Raw genomic sequence first — 13,711 nt, 5'->3', positions numbered from 1 at the left:
TGAGAAGGATAAGCTTAGTCGTAGCTGCCAGATGCCTCGCCATTCTTGCTCAAGCAGGGACTGCGGTTGAGGCTTCCTGGCTTCATCTCTTATATGTAACAATTCTTAACACAATCTTGGGCGCTATACACCACATTACGCCATTCCACCTAACTTCTACACCCTCCTGACAAACTATAATTATGCACATACTCAATACTCTTAGGCCCTATATACCCGGTGTTGATTTTAACATGTGTACATATTTTACCCAGAGGCGACCAAAAACCTTGTGCTTGGCGCCCTTTGTCGTTAAATGCCCTTGCTCAAAAAAAAAAAAGAAAACACCATCATCATATCCAACCGCTATACGTATATAGTCTTCCTAGATTACGTGAAGACATTCGACTCATTCGAAATCTCAGCAGTCATGCAGGCATTACGAGACCAGGATGTACCCTCCCCGCCACCCTTAACCAGATGGCGCCACTCGCGATCGCCAAACTGCGGCTCAAGAAGCCTATTGCACCTGCAGAGCTGCCATATAGTCATCCACAAAAAGAGTAACAAAATCTCAATCATGAACGCCGTCAAGCAGTGACAAACGATCTCTCCTATACTGTTCAGTGCTTTTGCAGGAGGTATCATACTTGGATCGGGAAGAGCTGGTCATAAAAGTTTGAGAATACTCTAGTAATCTGCGATTCGCTGCGCAATGGGTTAATCCCCGTATACGTAGGAGGTCATTCTCTACTTTGCATTCATTGATCCCTGGCAGTCCTCAAACCCTTCCTGGCGCAGTGGTGCAGCGCTTAGGCGATGCGCCACTGTTCTGCGATTGGAGGGATATGGGGCTACCTTGTTCTTCAAAGAGCGTAGTTCGGCTGATGGTGGTGATGAGAAAGATTACTCGTGGTTTGATAAAATAAGGTTGTAATTCCACGAGCGTGGAAGGGTGCGGCATAAGTGAATTCCTAAACTATAAGTTATTCATGTAGTTTTAGAGGAATTTGGGGTTCAAATACTGTGGTGTTCTCGGGTCCCGGCAAGTAAGAAGCGATAAGAACACTGCGTAGTACTTTATTGGGCAACAGCTGAGATGCTTTCTCCCGCGGCGCTCATGCAGGCGCTCGCTTTTGTAGAGCCACTGCTTGACGTCACTTGGCGCGTCATTACGCGTCTCACTCGGTCCACACGAAACGCCGGCCCGCGTCTCACTCGCCTCGCACAGAACGCCGGCCCGCGTCTCACTCGCCTCGCACAGAACGCCGGCCCGCGTCACTTCCTCCACCGCAATTTGGAGAGTCACGATGGCTGGTATCGGTCAGGCGGCTTCCTGACTCGCTGAGGGTACCGCCTCGTAGGGCTGTTTCCGCTGACCACGGGTGCAGGGCTAGTTGCGGAGACAGCGATTGATGAGGGTGGCGGACAATCTGAAAGTTCTGGATAACAGATGTCTGTCTCCTCCCCCACGGCAAATGGTGACGGCGTGTTCGCAGCTGAGGCTCGTAGCAAATGGTCCTTGTGTCGCCTCCACATGCAGGATCCGTTGGGTGTCTGCACCTTGACCTCGTACGACACTGGCCCGGTGCGCTGCACGATAGTTGCTTTGAGCCATCTTGGTCCGCTCCTGAAATTGCGCACCAAAACCTGTTCAGCTTGTGCAAACAGCAGATTTCGTCCCAGTCTAAGTGCAAAGTTTCGAGCCACTCGCGCCCTAGAAGAGCTGGTCCACCGTAGTCTACGACGTACAACGGAAGGTCACCGACTTGATCCTTGTACCTTACGGCTGCTTTCAAAACGCCGCAGGGCTGGATAACTTCTGTATTCGTTTTCAGTCGCAGTTCCGTCGAGTCGAGTCTTAGTGGCGGTCTAAGTCGCTTGAACTGTTGTCTTGATATTGCAGACACCGTAGCGCCTGTGTCTAACTCCATTCGCAAAGCTACACCTTGAATTTCGACATCGACGGTGATAGGACGCCGGGTTTGTTGAGACAGCGTCTGGAGGTTTCCCGTGTCGTCACTTTCAAGAGTGCGTATCCACTTCAATGAACTCGTTGGATACTGCTTGGGACCACGGCAGAGACGCTGAACGGGGCCTTCCTTGCCGCAGTTCGTGCACTTATCTGCTATGTGCGGACAGGCGCGGGAAAATTGCTTGTCAGAGGCGCAGCAATAACACTCGAAAGAGTGCTTTGGTTTGGCTGCGTCTTCAGCGCTCATTTCGTGGAAGTCATAGACAGCTTCTCTAGCGTGCGCTTCCTCAACATTTTTCTTAGCTTCTTCCAAAGCGAGTGCGCGTTCAGCGGCTTTTTGGAACGTCAGCGTTTTGTCTTCTGCAAATAAGTATCGCTGAATGTCGGTGCGGAATAAACCACACACAAACCTGTCACGAAGTGATTCGTCCAAAAAGGTGCCGAATTCACAGGTCTGAGCTAGTTTTCTGAGCTCGGCTACGTACTGTGCGATACTTTCATGTTGCAGCTGACATCTGTGAAATTTTGCTCGCTCTCCAATCACAGACACTCTCGGGGTGAAGTGATTGCGAAGCAATTCAGTCAGCTCCTTGAACGTCTTTTCTAACGGCTTATCTGGTGCGGTCAGAGATTTCAAAAGGCTGTATGACTTCGGCCCAATGACGCTTAGCAAAGCATGCACCTTGAGGTCTTCTGGAACTTTGTTCACCGCGAAAAAGGAAATTAGGCGTTCTTCGTAAGATAGCCAGTCACTCACAGTTTCGTCGAAGGCTTCTACTTGACCAATCTGACTGGAGGCTGCCATCTCGGACGTCTTGTCGCCTTTCGTCGTAGTTGCGGTTGAATCCAGCGTTGCTCTTCAGACTGTTGCCTCGGTACTCCGTTGTCCAGCTTCAGCGCTTCTTTTCTGCGTCTTGCCTTGCTTCCACCATCCTTGTCGCCAGTTGTGGTGTTCTCGGGTCCCGGCAAGTAAGAAGCGATAAGAACACTGCGTAGTATTTTATTGGTCAACAGCTGAGATGCTTTCTCCCGCAGCGCTCATGCAGGCGCTCGCTATTGTAGAGCCACTGCTTGACGTCACTTGGCGCGTCATCACGCGTCTCACTCGGTCCACACGAAACGCCGGCACGCGTCTCACGCGGCTCGCACAGAACGCCGGCACGCGTCCAATACACGCACACATTTTCATATTTTTCTCAATAGAACTTAATGCTCATCTGAAAGGAATGCTATGTTCCGAGTTTCGGATAGAGCGTTGTCAACCTGTTCCACCAGTCGTGTTCGTTCACATCCCCCATTAGGTCATGTTTCTTTGGCGCTGGTCGTTCGCTACGTTACACAGAAATGCACGCACGCGCTCATTTATCGCGAACTCGCCGCTTTTTGAGCGCAAGTCAACGAGTGTCACTGCCCGCACGCCCAATACTACATTCAGGAACGTTGAACAACGCAATATCCTGACTGGGTTTGTTTTTCAACTTGTAAGAATGGAAGACGTAGTGTCACTTGTTCTGTCATGAAAACGTTCTAAACTAGCCTTAAACACTTCGCAAGAACAGTTTTAATTTGTTTTTCATGGGGCCTATTTGCATGTCTCGGATGGCGGTTTTGCTTCGAACGGCTTTTGTGAACGTGACCCCTGGCACCGAAGAATAAGATAGTTAACTTCCATTCAATGCACATGAAAGCTACCGCCTATGGTAGCCTCGGAGCATGCCACCTTTGCCATTACATTCGCATGCATTCACATCCCGATAGTGCGCGAAGAGTTTACGGGCGTATTCCCAGACTTTCAGAAGCTGTAGGCTATGGGGTTTAAAATCGGGGAGATATAAATACGTTCTCCCCGTTTAAGCACGGCTGACATAGTTCAAAGCCGCGCGGACCCCACCCCGTGGTCGCGTACGCTGCCGAGCGCACGCCGACCACGGCGGGCCTTGCTCTGCGGGAACAAAGGAACGACACACTGGCTGACACAAACAAGGCATTTATTGCTATAACAACAATAACGCCAGCTAGCAACAAAATACACTGAGGAATCGAGGATGTCCGACTCACCAGCACGGCTACGAGCGAATGTTCGCCCACGGTAGGGCAGAGGGAATATCTCCGAGGCCGGACGGGACGAGCTGAGGGGAACACGTTTCAACACGAGGACGCCCGCGGCGAAGAGCGGAGCTTTGCACGTGGACGTCCAACACGCTTCCCTGTCCCAGGGAGAAGAGAGCCAGCTATCCCCCGCGCGCGCGCAGCGAAACGCCATCCGTGGCGCTGGTGTCGCTGCGACGCGAGCGCCCTCCCCTGTTAGTTAAAAGTAACCGAACCGAGAGGAGTGCTTTTGGGGGGGGGAGCTAACAACAGTGGGGTGTGCAATGCGGGAAAGCGAACGCAGGGGACGAAGGCGTCCCCACAAGGTGCACAGTTGAAATGCTGGCTTCTTTTCCAATTTGTGATTGTGCGAGTACGCTGTACCGCTTCTATATCGCTTACACGTACAATTCTTTCAGGAGCCATGGAGGTGACCAACTTTATCGGCGAGACGGGAAATTACCAGAACGTGATTCTGGTACTGGCCATGTACCGAGGCATCATGCTGGCCGTCAACAACCTGTGCACTTCGTTCATCTTCCCCGACGTGGACCACTGGTGTGCGCGAATACCACACTACTCACACATGAGCATCGAGGAATGGAAGGACAGGGCCATTCCGCAAAAGTCCTCTGGGGAGTATCACAAGTGCCTTCGCTACCCAGTTTCCAAGCGCGGCTTTAACAAGAGCGCTGGCTTCTTTTGCAACGCTTGGGAGTATGACCATTCTGAGTTCTGGCCTTCGGGAACCGAGAAGGTGAGCCCTGCTTCCATTGACTACGGTAGGCAATTCACATGCCATCGATTTGTGCTACGCTGATACTTTGTCGAGCTGGCGCACTGTCATCTTCCGTGCACCCATTGCAGATGACATGTCTCCAAACTGGCGGGCAGGAGTGGCGCCTGATTGATTATACGCCTGTGCATTAAAGTGCATGGGACGCAACAACCTCACTACTTTAAATTGCTGCTGTCGGTTGTTGTATCCTACACTTTCTAGCTTTTTCTGTCCAGCCTCATCTGTCATCACTGATGGGTATGTCTAGAACACCGACTGCTTTCTACTGTCACGGGCAAGCTCCCCCTACATAAACCAATGCTCTCGCCTTGATATTGCCCCTCAGGTATTTTCTTGGAAGCTACGAAAAATTGTCTCCTGAAGGCATCACAAACCATATTCTGCAAAGTTTTTAATTTCGAGGCGTTCCTGCAGCTCATTAGGTTGAAGGGCAGCTTTGACCAAATATCACGTAGCACAAATACGCGGGAGCGAAACCTTCGCTTTTTCACCGGGAGTGTTAGCATCAAACAAGCTTTGACTCCAGTGCTGGAGGGATCCACTGTCAGCCACTTGAAAAACACTATGCCTGAAGACCAAGTTCAACGATTGAGGAAGTGAGGAAATTCGTTCTCCGGCCATGCACTTCAACAGCGGCAGCGTTTGAGCTAGTTGGTCAGCTATGTTTAGAGGATGAAAGCGCACTGCGTGTCCGCCTCTTTGTCGCTGTCTTCTTGAGTGCTTTCATGATCTCTTCATGCATGCACAGTGTATTATGCTTGGTGCAGTTGCCATGAGGAATCGGAAAGCATAAACCTCTGCATCTTGGATATTACCCCCGCAGGGGCATGTGCAACATGCACTTGTCGAGTACCGACACCATGGTTTCCCGAGTGCATGTGGGCTCTGCCCACCGACGTTTAGCCGCGTGTGGCGTTTAGCTGCCTCCGCTAAAATGGGATCTGGTGGTCGAGCCCATGCCGAGTGCAAGCGTGGTTCCCACACAATGAACCACCAACTAGCCCCTGCAATCGCTCTCTTACGAGTGCTTGGACCTTTAAGGCTCCTCGACCGAGACAACACACCACTCTGGCTCCCACTAACCCCTAGACGGCACCCCTCAGCTGACCCAACTGGGATGCCTTTATGTCAGCTTGCCTCAACCGGGGGAAATCAGCAATCGCATTTTCCTGTCCTTCTCTTTCCTATCCTGTCTCACAACTTGCCTCTCCTCTCCTTCCTTCTCAGTTTTTCCCTCTTCCTGGCGGTGATATGTTTTTCCGGGCTAGTTGCGTATTCCACCAGGCATTGGGTCCAGGAGCACCGCCGTTGTGCCGACGGAGGAAGGAACGTGGGCCGGAGACAGGGAGTAGGAGAAGGAAAACTATATTTACATCTTTACAACATGACAGACAGGGTAAAAGCTGAGAAGAGTCTCAGGACATCGCTGAGGGAAAACTCTTCTCGAAGAACGTCTCGAGCGCTTTAAATAGTCCCTCTCGTGGTCTTTCCGCCTTTTTCAACCAATCGTAGGGACTTCGTCTTGAGCGCCGCCTTTGAGTGGAGCTAACGACGCTCATTGGCTGGCTTTGCCATCTTGTCGAAATCGGGTACTCCTTAACGGCGCTCCCCGCTCCATCGTCTTCCTCGGCTGAGTCACTTGGATGAAGTCTCCCGGAAGTGTCCTTTCCGGCCAGGGGGATCCCATATCTTGTTTTAAGGAAACGCCCAAAGGCGAACACTTGCAGCGGCGTCACCCGCGCAGTTGACAAAAGAGCGAAGCGCGGACGAATGGCAGACGCTCGTCTCCGCGCGTGGCAGCAGGCATTGAGTGAGGTCACCTTGGAGGATGTACACACATGGTCGCAGGGTCAGTACTGCTGCGTTGGGTGCTGTTTAAGAGAAAAACACGTGGTGGCAGTTATGCGGCAGTGGACGTACGTGGAATCCAGGAGTCGTTTCCGTCCCTCGTGTCCGGTTCCACCTTTCTTTTCAGGAGGTCGCATGGGAGCGCGTGCTCGAAGAAACACCACTTTAGCAAAACCCCGCACTGCCTCTGGGAAAGCGTATGTGGAGGCGGATGTGGCGGGAACACACAAAGGGGGGGGGGGGGTTGAGTCACAACAGCGGCTAGGGTTAACCTTGTCTGAGGTAGCCTACCTTGGTTACTCCATATTTAGTTATAGTGGTGATGTATAGCTGGTGTAAGAAGACATCCCTGTCATGCTGCACCTCACAGAAGCAGAAATCCACAAAGGGCTAACGACACTGAATGTCATCGCTGTTCAGAGATTCAGAATTCGGTAAAATAAGATTCCTACTAAGCACGCGTTCCGTATGTTTGTGCCTTTCAACCTGCCAGGCCCTGTGGAAGCTGGATGTGTACAAATTGCTCCCAGCACTGTGGACCAAATTGCCACGCCTTTCAAAGCTGTCGGGGCAAACTTAGTCCCGGCCGTAATAATATGGGCAGATTGGTGTTCTGAGCCAGTTGGTAAAGCATGTTTAAGGGAGGCGTAGCGCGAAAAAGGATAGGGACGAGAGCGACACAAGACACAGGACTAGCGCTGGTCCTGTGTCTTGTCTCTCTCGTCCCTGCCTTTTTTCGCGCTACACCTCCCTTAAACATGTAATAATATGGAGCACGCTTCGGTGATCACTCTTTTCAAGCCTTACGTAGCGGAAATTAGGAAGTCATAATTATCAACCTGACTACGCCCACTGCAGGAAAAAGGCCTATCCTATGTCTCTATAATTAACCCTGTACTGCCCTGATTCGAGGCGACACTAACGATCGTCTCCACGTCGACAACGGCAGTTGTACAATTGCCTAGAATGTCCATTGGCTTATTGCAGCAACTTTTTTCTTCTACCAATAAGAAGTGCCGGCATGGAGGAGTGACCACTTTTCGTCCCTTTGAGTGGAGTGTCAGGGCGGATACCTCATGTGCGAAATTCTGTCCCGTCGACAAAGTCACAAGGTTTTATGCAAACCAGTTTGGAAGAGGTTTCTAGAGAATTCTAGTATATATCTTTTTCATGCAGGTCCGTGCCTTCCTTATGCAGCTTCCTTAGTTGAGAAAAAGGTATTGAGGTTCATGATGAGAAGTTTGGAGCTGTATTGATCTTCTTCTTGGCCGGGCAATACAGTGCTTGTACTTCTTTACAGCGTTTCAAAGGGCCACGCTGGTTATTGGCTCCAGCTCCAGCGATGCTTTTTCTTCGCAGTTGGCCGCTTCTGCGGAAGCTACTATGCTGCAAAATACGCCTCCCTTTTGTTCATTACAATGGTCTTCAGTTAAGTCGCAGTACTTAATGGCTGCAGCTCGTGCAATACAGCGCCGCCAACATCCGACGGTCTCTAAGACGACCCACATGGTGTCCTAAAAAAAAATACAGCCCTAACCCGTCACTATACACTGGATCCCTGGCAAGTTTGCATCACAGGCAGCAAGATGGCTGATCACCTGCCCATGAAATTCACATACGGGGACCGTAGGTACGTTGACCAAGCCAAACTAACCGCCTTGAGACGAAGCACTCCTCAACAAAGACGAACATTGAATCCAAGAACTTCTGAGAGCCCCTAAGGCACCTAACACTCACCTCATCCTTAGCTGTATAGCGCACAGACTAGAATACTTCACAAATTGCACATTACGTGCTCCTTCTCGGCTAGTTCTAGAACCGCCGCTCCTAACCCTCCTGCCTAACGGTCTTGAAGCAGAAGCTACCTTTGAGCACTGCTATTTACATGCTCAGCTGTCGTCTCCACCTTACTCATACCAATCCCTCTTTCCTGGAAGGCTTGGCTCACCTCGAACCAGCTTGATCACCAACTGGCATTGATGGCACGCGCCCAAGGAATTCCAAGCGTCTAAGCGTTGTACCCCGAAAAATTTGTCCCTCGAGGCTCAGACAGTGTCGTGTAGCTGTCTGGCTGCTCTTTGCAGGCACCGATTGCTGCCATGGGTGGATTTTGATTATTCATAGGACCATGATCATAGGTCGGTGAACTCACTCATGAGTGAGCTCACCCGGGCTCACTCATGCTCATGATCTGAGTCGTGAGTGAGTCCAGACTCACGTTCAGAGTGTTATGAATCGTGGTCAGTCCGGTCGAGCTTCCTGTGCATTCGTAATACTTATTGTGCTTAAATGAGCCCAGACGAGTCCTGAGTCTGAGTGAGTCGTGAGTCGTTATGAGTTGTTGACCCCTGATGGCTAGTGAGTTTTAGTGAGCCCATGTGAGTTGTAATCCTGAGTTTGAGTTCTTGAGTTCGAATGAGGCCAGGCCTTTGTGAGTGTGAGTATGAGTCTGAGTGAGTCCGTACGTTGATCAAAGTTTTGTGAGTGAGCCTGAGTGGGCACTCGTGATTTTGCCGAGGTAAAACGAGGGCACAAACAAAAATAACGGCCAACTTAAACTCTAGCTTCACCGCAATGTAAGTTTGCATGCTGCGGTGCATCCTTTACAGGAGCACAAGATGGGAATAAGTTTGCAATGGCTATCCATGATAACTACGTTCTCCTGGCAGACAATGCAATATATTCCTCAGTTTTGTTGCACATCGGATGCCCACCGGTTATACAGTGAGGCTAAGCTTGCTTTTAGCCTGGTGCTCTGCTTCCCTGAGGTGAAATGCTCGGAAAATGGGTCATAGAAGTCACTTTGTTGTGCGAAATAGAGCACTGCAAGGGCTCGGGCCTATCCAGAAGGCCAGGTCCAGCCCGATCCACGGACAGGGCCTTTCTTCAAGTGGCAAACCGATTTAATGTACCAATGGTTTTCTCTGCCCCCTTCAAGCTTGGCCAGCTAAGCCGTCGCATAACATGCGAAAGCAAAAAGGTCTGCTGTCAAAAGAGACATGGGCAGCGTTTCGTAAAGTACGCGACTAACGTCGTCTATGAAATTCCGCTGTCCTGCGGAAATACCTATATTGAACAGACGGGACGTTGCGTGAATGACCGACTTAGGGAACATGCAATAGATATTGAAAATAATGAGGATGAGAGACTTGTTGAACACTGTAGGACTTGTACCCGTTATACACCACGGTTGCACGATGTGAGGATTCTTGGTAGAGGCAGACAGCAGACGGCTCGTGAAACTCTGGAAGACTTTTACATCAAAAAACAGGGTTCTAGCTGTGTCAGTGACACTTCAGTTTTTCTTTGAGTTGAAGAGATTCACTGGTCACTGACCATGGTCAAACAAAAACAAAAATGACGTTTCGGGAGCGCTACGGCTCCCTTGTGGAGCCGTAGGGCTCCACAAGAGAGCCGTAGGGCTCCACAAGAGAGCCGTAAGGGAGCCGTAGCGCTCCCGAAACGTCATTTTTGTTTTTGTTTGACCATGGTCAGTGACCAGTGAATCTCTTCAAGCCATGATTCCTGACCAGACGGTATGCCGTCGAACCCTTGACTACATTTTCTTTATGAGGCTGGGATTCTTGGTAGAGGCAGACAGCAGACGGCTCGTGAAACTCTGGAAGACTTTTACATCAAAAAACATTGTTCGAGGTGCGTCAGTGACACTTCAGTTTTTCTTTGAGGCTGAGCGGAAATTTCTTGCATGCCTACTCTTATAAGATTGGTGCTGGCTTACTTGGTGCCTTCTATGAGTGCGCTTCAGCAGGGAGAGCTACACAGGGTGTTTCACCTAAGACTTTCTGCAATTTTTAAAAATAAGCTATTTGAATTAGATGCGCGTTTTTCCTGGCATAGCATTGTCAGTGGTGTAGTACATAATTCAACTAAGACGTGCTAACTAGCAGGCTTGTTAACCAATATTTAATAGTTAACTTTTAAACTATTGCCGTTGGGCTCCTTAATTATTGAGAGGCATGCAGCCCACCGTAAGTAATATCCATATCCGTTTTTAGAATTTCGAGAACGCGATTATCCTTGGCGCTGTGGCCCAACAAATTTCGCCTACATCGCGCCAAAATACATGTGGTTTGAGAAGCTTGCAGGCAAAGCAACCTCTCCAGTGAACCTAACTCGTCGAAATAGCCAAAATTTGTTGGGCCACAGCGCCGAGGATAATCGCGTTCTCGAAATTCTAAAAACGGATATGGACATTACTTACGGTGGGCTACATGCCTCTTAATATTTAAGGAGCCCAACGGCAATAGTTTAAAAGTTAACTATTAAATATTGGTTAACAAGCCTGCTAGTTAGCACATCTTAGCTGCATTATGATGTACTACACCACTGACAATGCTATGCCAGAAAAAGCGCGCATCTAATTCAAATAGCTTATTTTTAAAAATTGCAGAAAGTCTTAGGTGAAACACCCTGTATATGTCGACTACTTCCATATGATTAAACAGTTGTAGTAAGCACCCGTGTTGGCCTCGTTCTTGTGTGTATCTTCGCTGCACTGAAAATCCAGATATTAAGTTAAATGACATTTTTCAGCGGTTGTAGAGCAGCAGCCAAAGACTGCTCTCACCGGTTCTAAAGCGCAAAATCAAGCAGCCCGTATAGGGCTCTCGGGGCTGTCAGAAAATCGCATTACGCGATAGGATATTCAGCAATCGGAGCGAATTTAGTTCTCCTGGCCGGCCAAGCCATAGTCGGGAAGGGTTCATCAAAAGCAGTTTTACAAAACTTGTTAATTTTGTTGACGGCCATTCAATACGTTTGTGTCATGAAAAACGGCGTCCTTGCGCGCCTCCTTCGCGTTCAGGGATTTCTGCGCACTTCCCTTTTCTTATTAATGCTGATAATTGGGAAAGCTGTTGGACGTTCGTGGTTAACAGCGCAAGGAGGGCAGCACGACACAGACTAAAATTTCCTGGGTAAGCGCTGAATCGAAACTCCGCAAATTTTTCACTAGGGTGAAGAGCAGGTGCGAACTATAAATTCGGTGCTAATTGCAGCACGTTTTAAATCGCCCGGGATACGCTGAATCGCATAAGACGACAGTCCTGCCTTCAGTCCTAGGGCTTTTTTCCTCGTAGGTAGCGTTGGACGCAAGACATTCCAGGGGTGCTCCGTTGCTCAGTCGGCGGTATCACACCAGACACAATAGAAGCGAAAGATCTCTGCTCTTCTCACAGGATATTCGAAGATTATGCTTGAAGAAATATGCCTGAGGCCATCACTCGGACAGCAAGACTTTTGCTATCCGTCGGCTGCGTCCCATTGAAGGCTCCAGAAAACCGCGGTACAGCCAGCATGTCACCTAGGACGAGCCCTCGTCTCAGATACCAGGACAGGGATCCTGCTTGGCACACACAAGGCGATTATCGACATGACGACTGTCGTATCGATTAGGGCGAAGTTAGGAAAGGTATACAAGCCCCAAGTACTGGAAGTAACTGATGGTCGGGCAAATTGGTGAACGCGTTTGATTATCAGTTGGGAATCAGCGCTTGTCCTTTCTCTTTTCCTTTGTGCCTCATCTACCCTTCTCGCGCTGTTAACCATATCTTTTACAGACCGATTTCGCCAGGAGTTGCGCTATGCCACCGCCGCCGCAATGCACTCTGGGAGTTATCGTACTCAGGCCGGCGGCTGCGTCGGCGCGGTGCGTGGCGCACGTGCGAGAAGCAGACCTGTTTGCGTCGCCACACGGTGCTTCTCTGCATGAATGCTGGATTTGTAGGACAAGTGGGTTCACCTGAGGGATGTCATGAGCTCTGACAACTGTGCGAAGCAGAGGGTCCCGGAGTTTTTGCTTTCTCGAAGAGAAAAGGTCCCCAAGACATAGCTCAGAAGCAGTTCATGAGAGGCTGCTGTTTAAGTCCTGTTCAGTACATTTAGCCGTCTTGACCCTGTTCATCAGTCGGCATTGACAAATGGCAAATTTGTAAAGTCTGAAGCCAGCCCTTAAATTGTCAAAAAGGCGATCTGATCTGCCTTCGTGCTGCGTCGTCCAGGCGTCTTTGCAGCGATGTCTGCCCGATGTAAGGTTCACAGTGAACAAAAGTGCTAAGTTTTATTGTCGTACTCAGGAATCCGCAAAGTACGTTTGATGCGCGTATTCACTCTCGATACCTCGAGCTGCTCGATACCTTGATTGTGCTTTCTCTTTCATGGAATGAGAAAGCTGGGTTATAAAACCATGGAAATGCGAAATAATTCCTGACGTTTTGTTGCACACCGGTCGTTAAGCATACGTGATACTGCCATTTCAGCAGCATGCCATTTATGCCAGGATATCACCCACATTTTGTTCAATAGTTTTTGAAAAAAAGACCCTCTAGTGTTTACTGATCAATGAACGTGTTCAGACTTCTACTGAGAAAATAGCGAGAGTGAGTCGCACGGGAGGCGCCATGGAAGCAAAGATTACATTACTCTAAATCAAAAAGTAATTAGTGTTGCAACGATGAAAATATAACTACCGGTCACAACATTAAAAACCATTCAACCCTAATTTGGCGAACTCAAAACTTCCCCAAATGGTTTCTCCTTTTCCCATTTTGCACTGAACACAAGCATTTGTGACAACTTCATTTAGAAAAACGCTCATACTGCGCAGCCTTCCTGCTGGTAAACCAGCGAGCACGTCGTTAATACATTTGTGTTCGTGTGGATGAAAGAAACTACCGCATGGCCAGTTTTGAACAAGGACCATGACGATAAAATAAATACAACAAACGCAGTTTGACACGACTACAGCAACTGCCTAGATGACTACAGTAAATGCTGAACCGCAAAAGGAGGTGGCAAGAAATGTAAACACTGTCAGAAGACTTTAAAACACGTGCATCGCTACAGCTTAAAATGTTCTGCTGGCAAAATGAATGAAAGTGACGGTCAAGCGCTTTTTTACCGTCACCTGCATCACCTTCACAAAGAAGGTTCGAGTAACAAGCGTAGCATCGCCGTCGTAGTCACTCCACTTCGTGCAGCAACTGACCACCCTTTCTGCGCTG

General features: G+C 49.4%; 2 protein-coding genes across 2 annotated transcripts in view; one reads left to right on the top strand and one right to left on the bottom strand.

The window, feature by feature from the left end:
- Nucleotides 1–1,189: 1,189 nt before the first annotated feature.
- LOC149352949 (uncharacterized) lies at nt 1,190–2,201 on the bottom strand. Its single transcript, XM_089577260.1, has one exon. The coding sequence runs from the start codon at nt 2,199–2,201 to the stop codon at nt 1,227–1,229; it is 975 nt and encodes a 324-aa protein (XP_089433386.1). The 3' UTR covers nt 1,190–1,226.
- Nucleotides 2,202–4,466: 2,265 nt separating this feature from the next.
- The window catches only part of LOC149352948 (solute carrier family 22 member 6-B-like), a 39,874-nt gene continuing 30,629 nt past the window's right edge, over nt 4,467–13,711 (top strand). The window contains exon 1 of the mRNA XM_089577259.1: nt 4,467–4,799. Coding sequence (XP_089433385.1) covers nt 4,467–4,799 — 333 coding nt within the window. The remainder of the gene's footprint in view (nt 4,800–13,711) is intronic.

Source organism: Amblyomma mixtum, chromosome 3 (genome assembly GCF_055824585.1).
Source record: "Amblyomma mixtum isolate Tamu chromosome 3, ASM5582458v1, whole genome shotgun sequence".
NCBI lineage: Eukaryota > Metazoa > Arthropoda > Arachnida > Ixodida > Ixodidae > Amblyomma > Amblyomma mixtum.
This window is presented reverse-complemented; position numbering and strand designations above follow the sequence as displayed.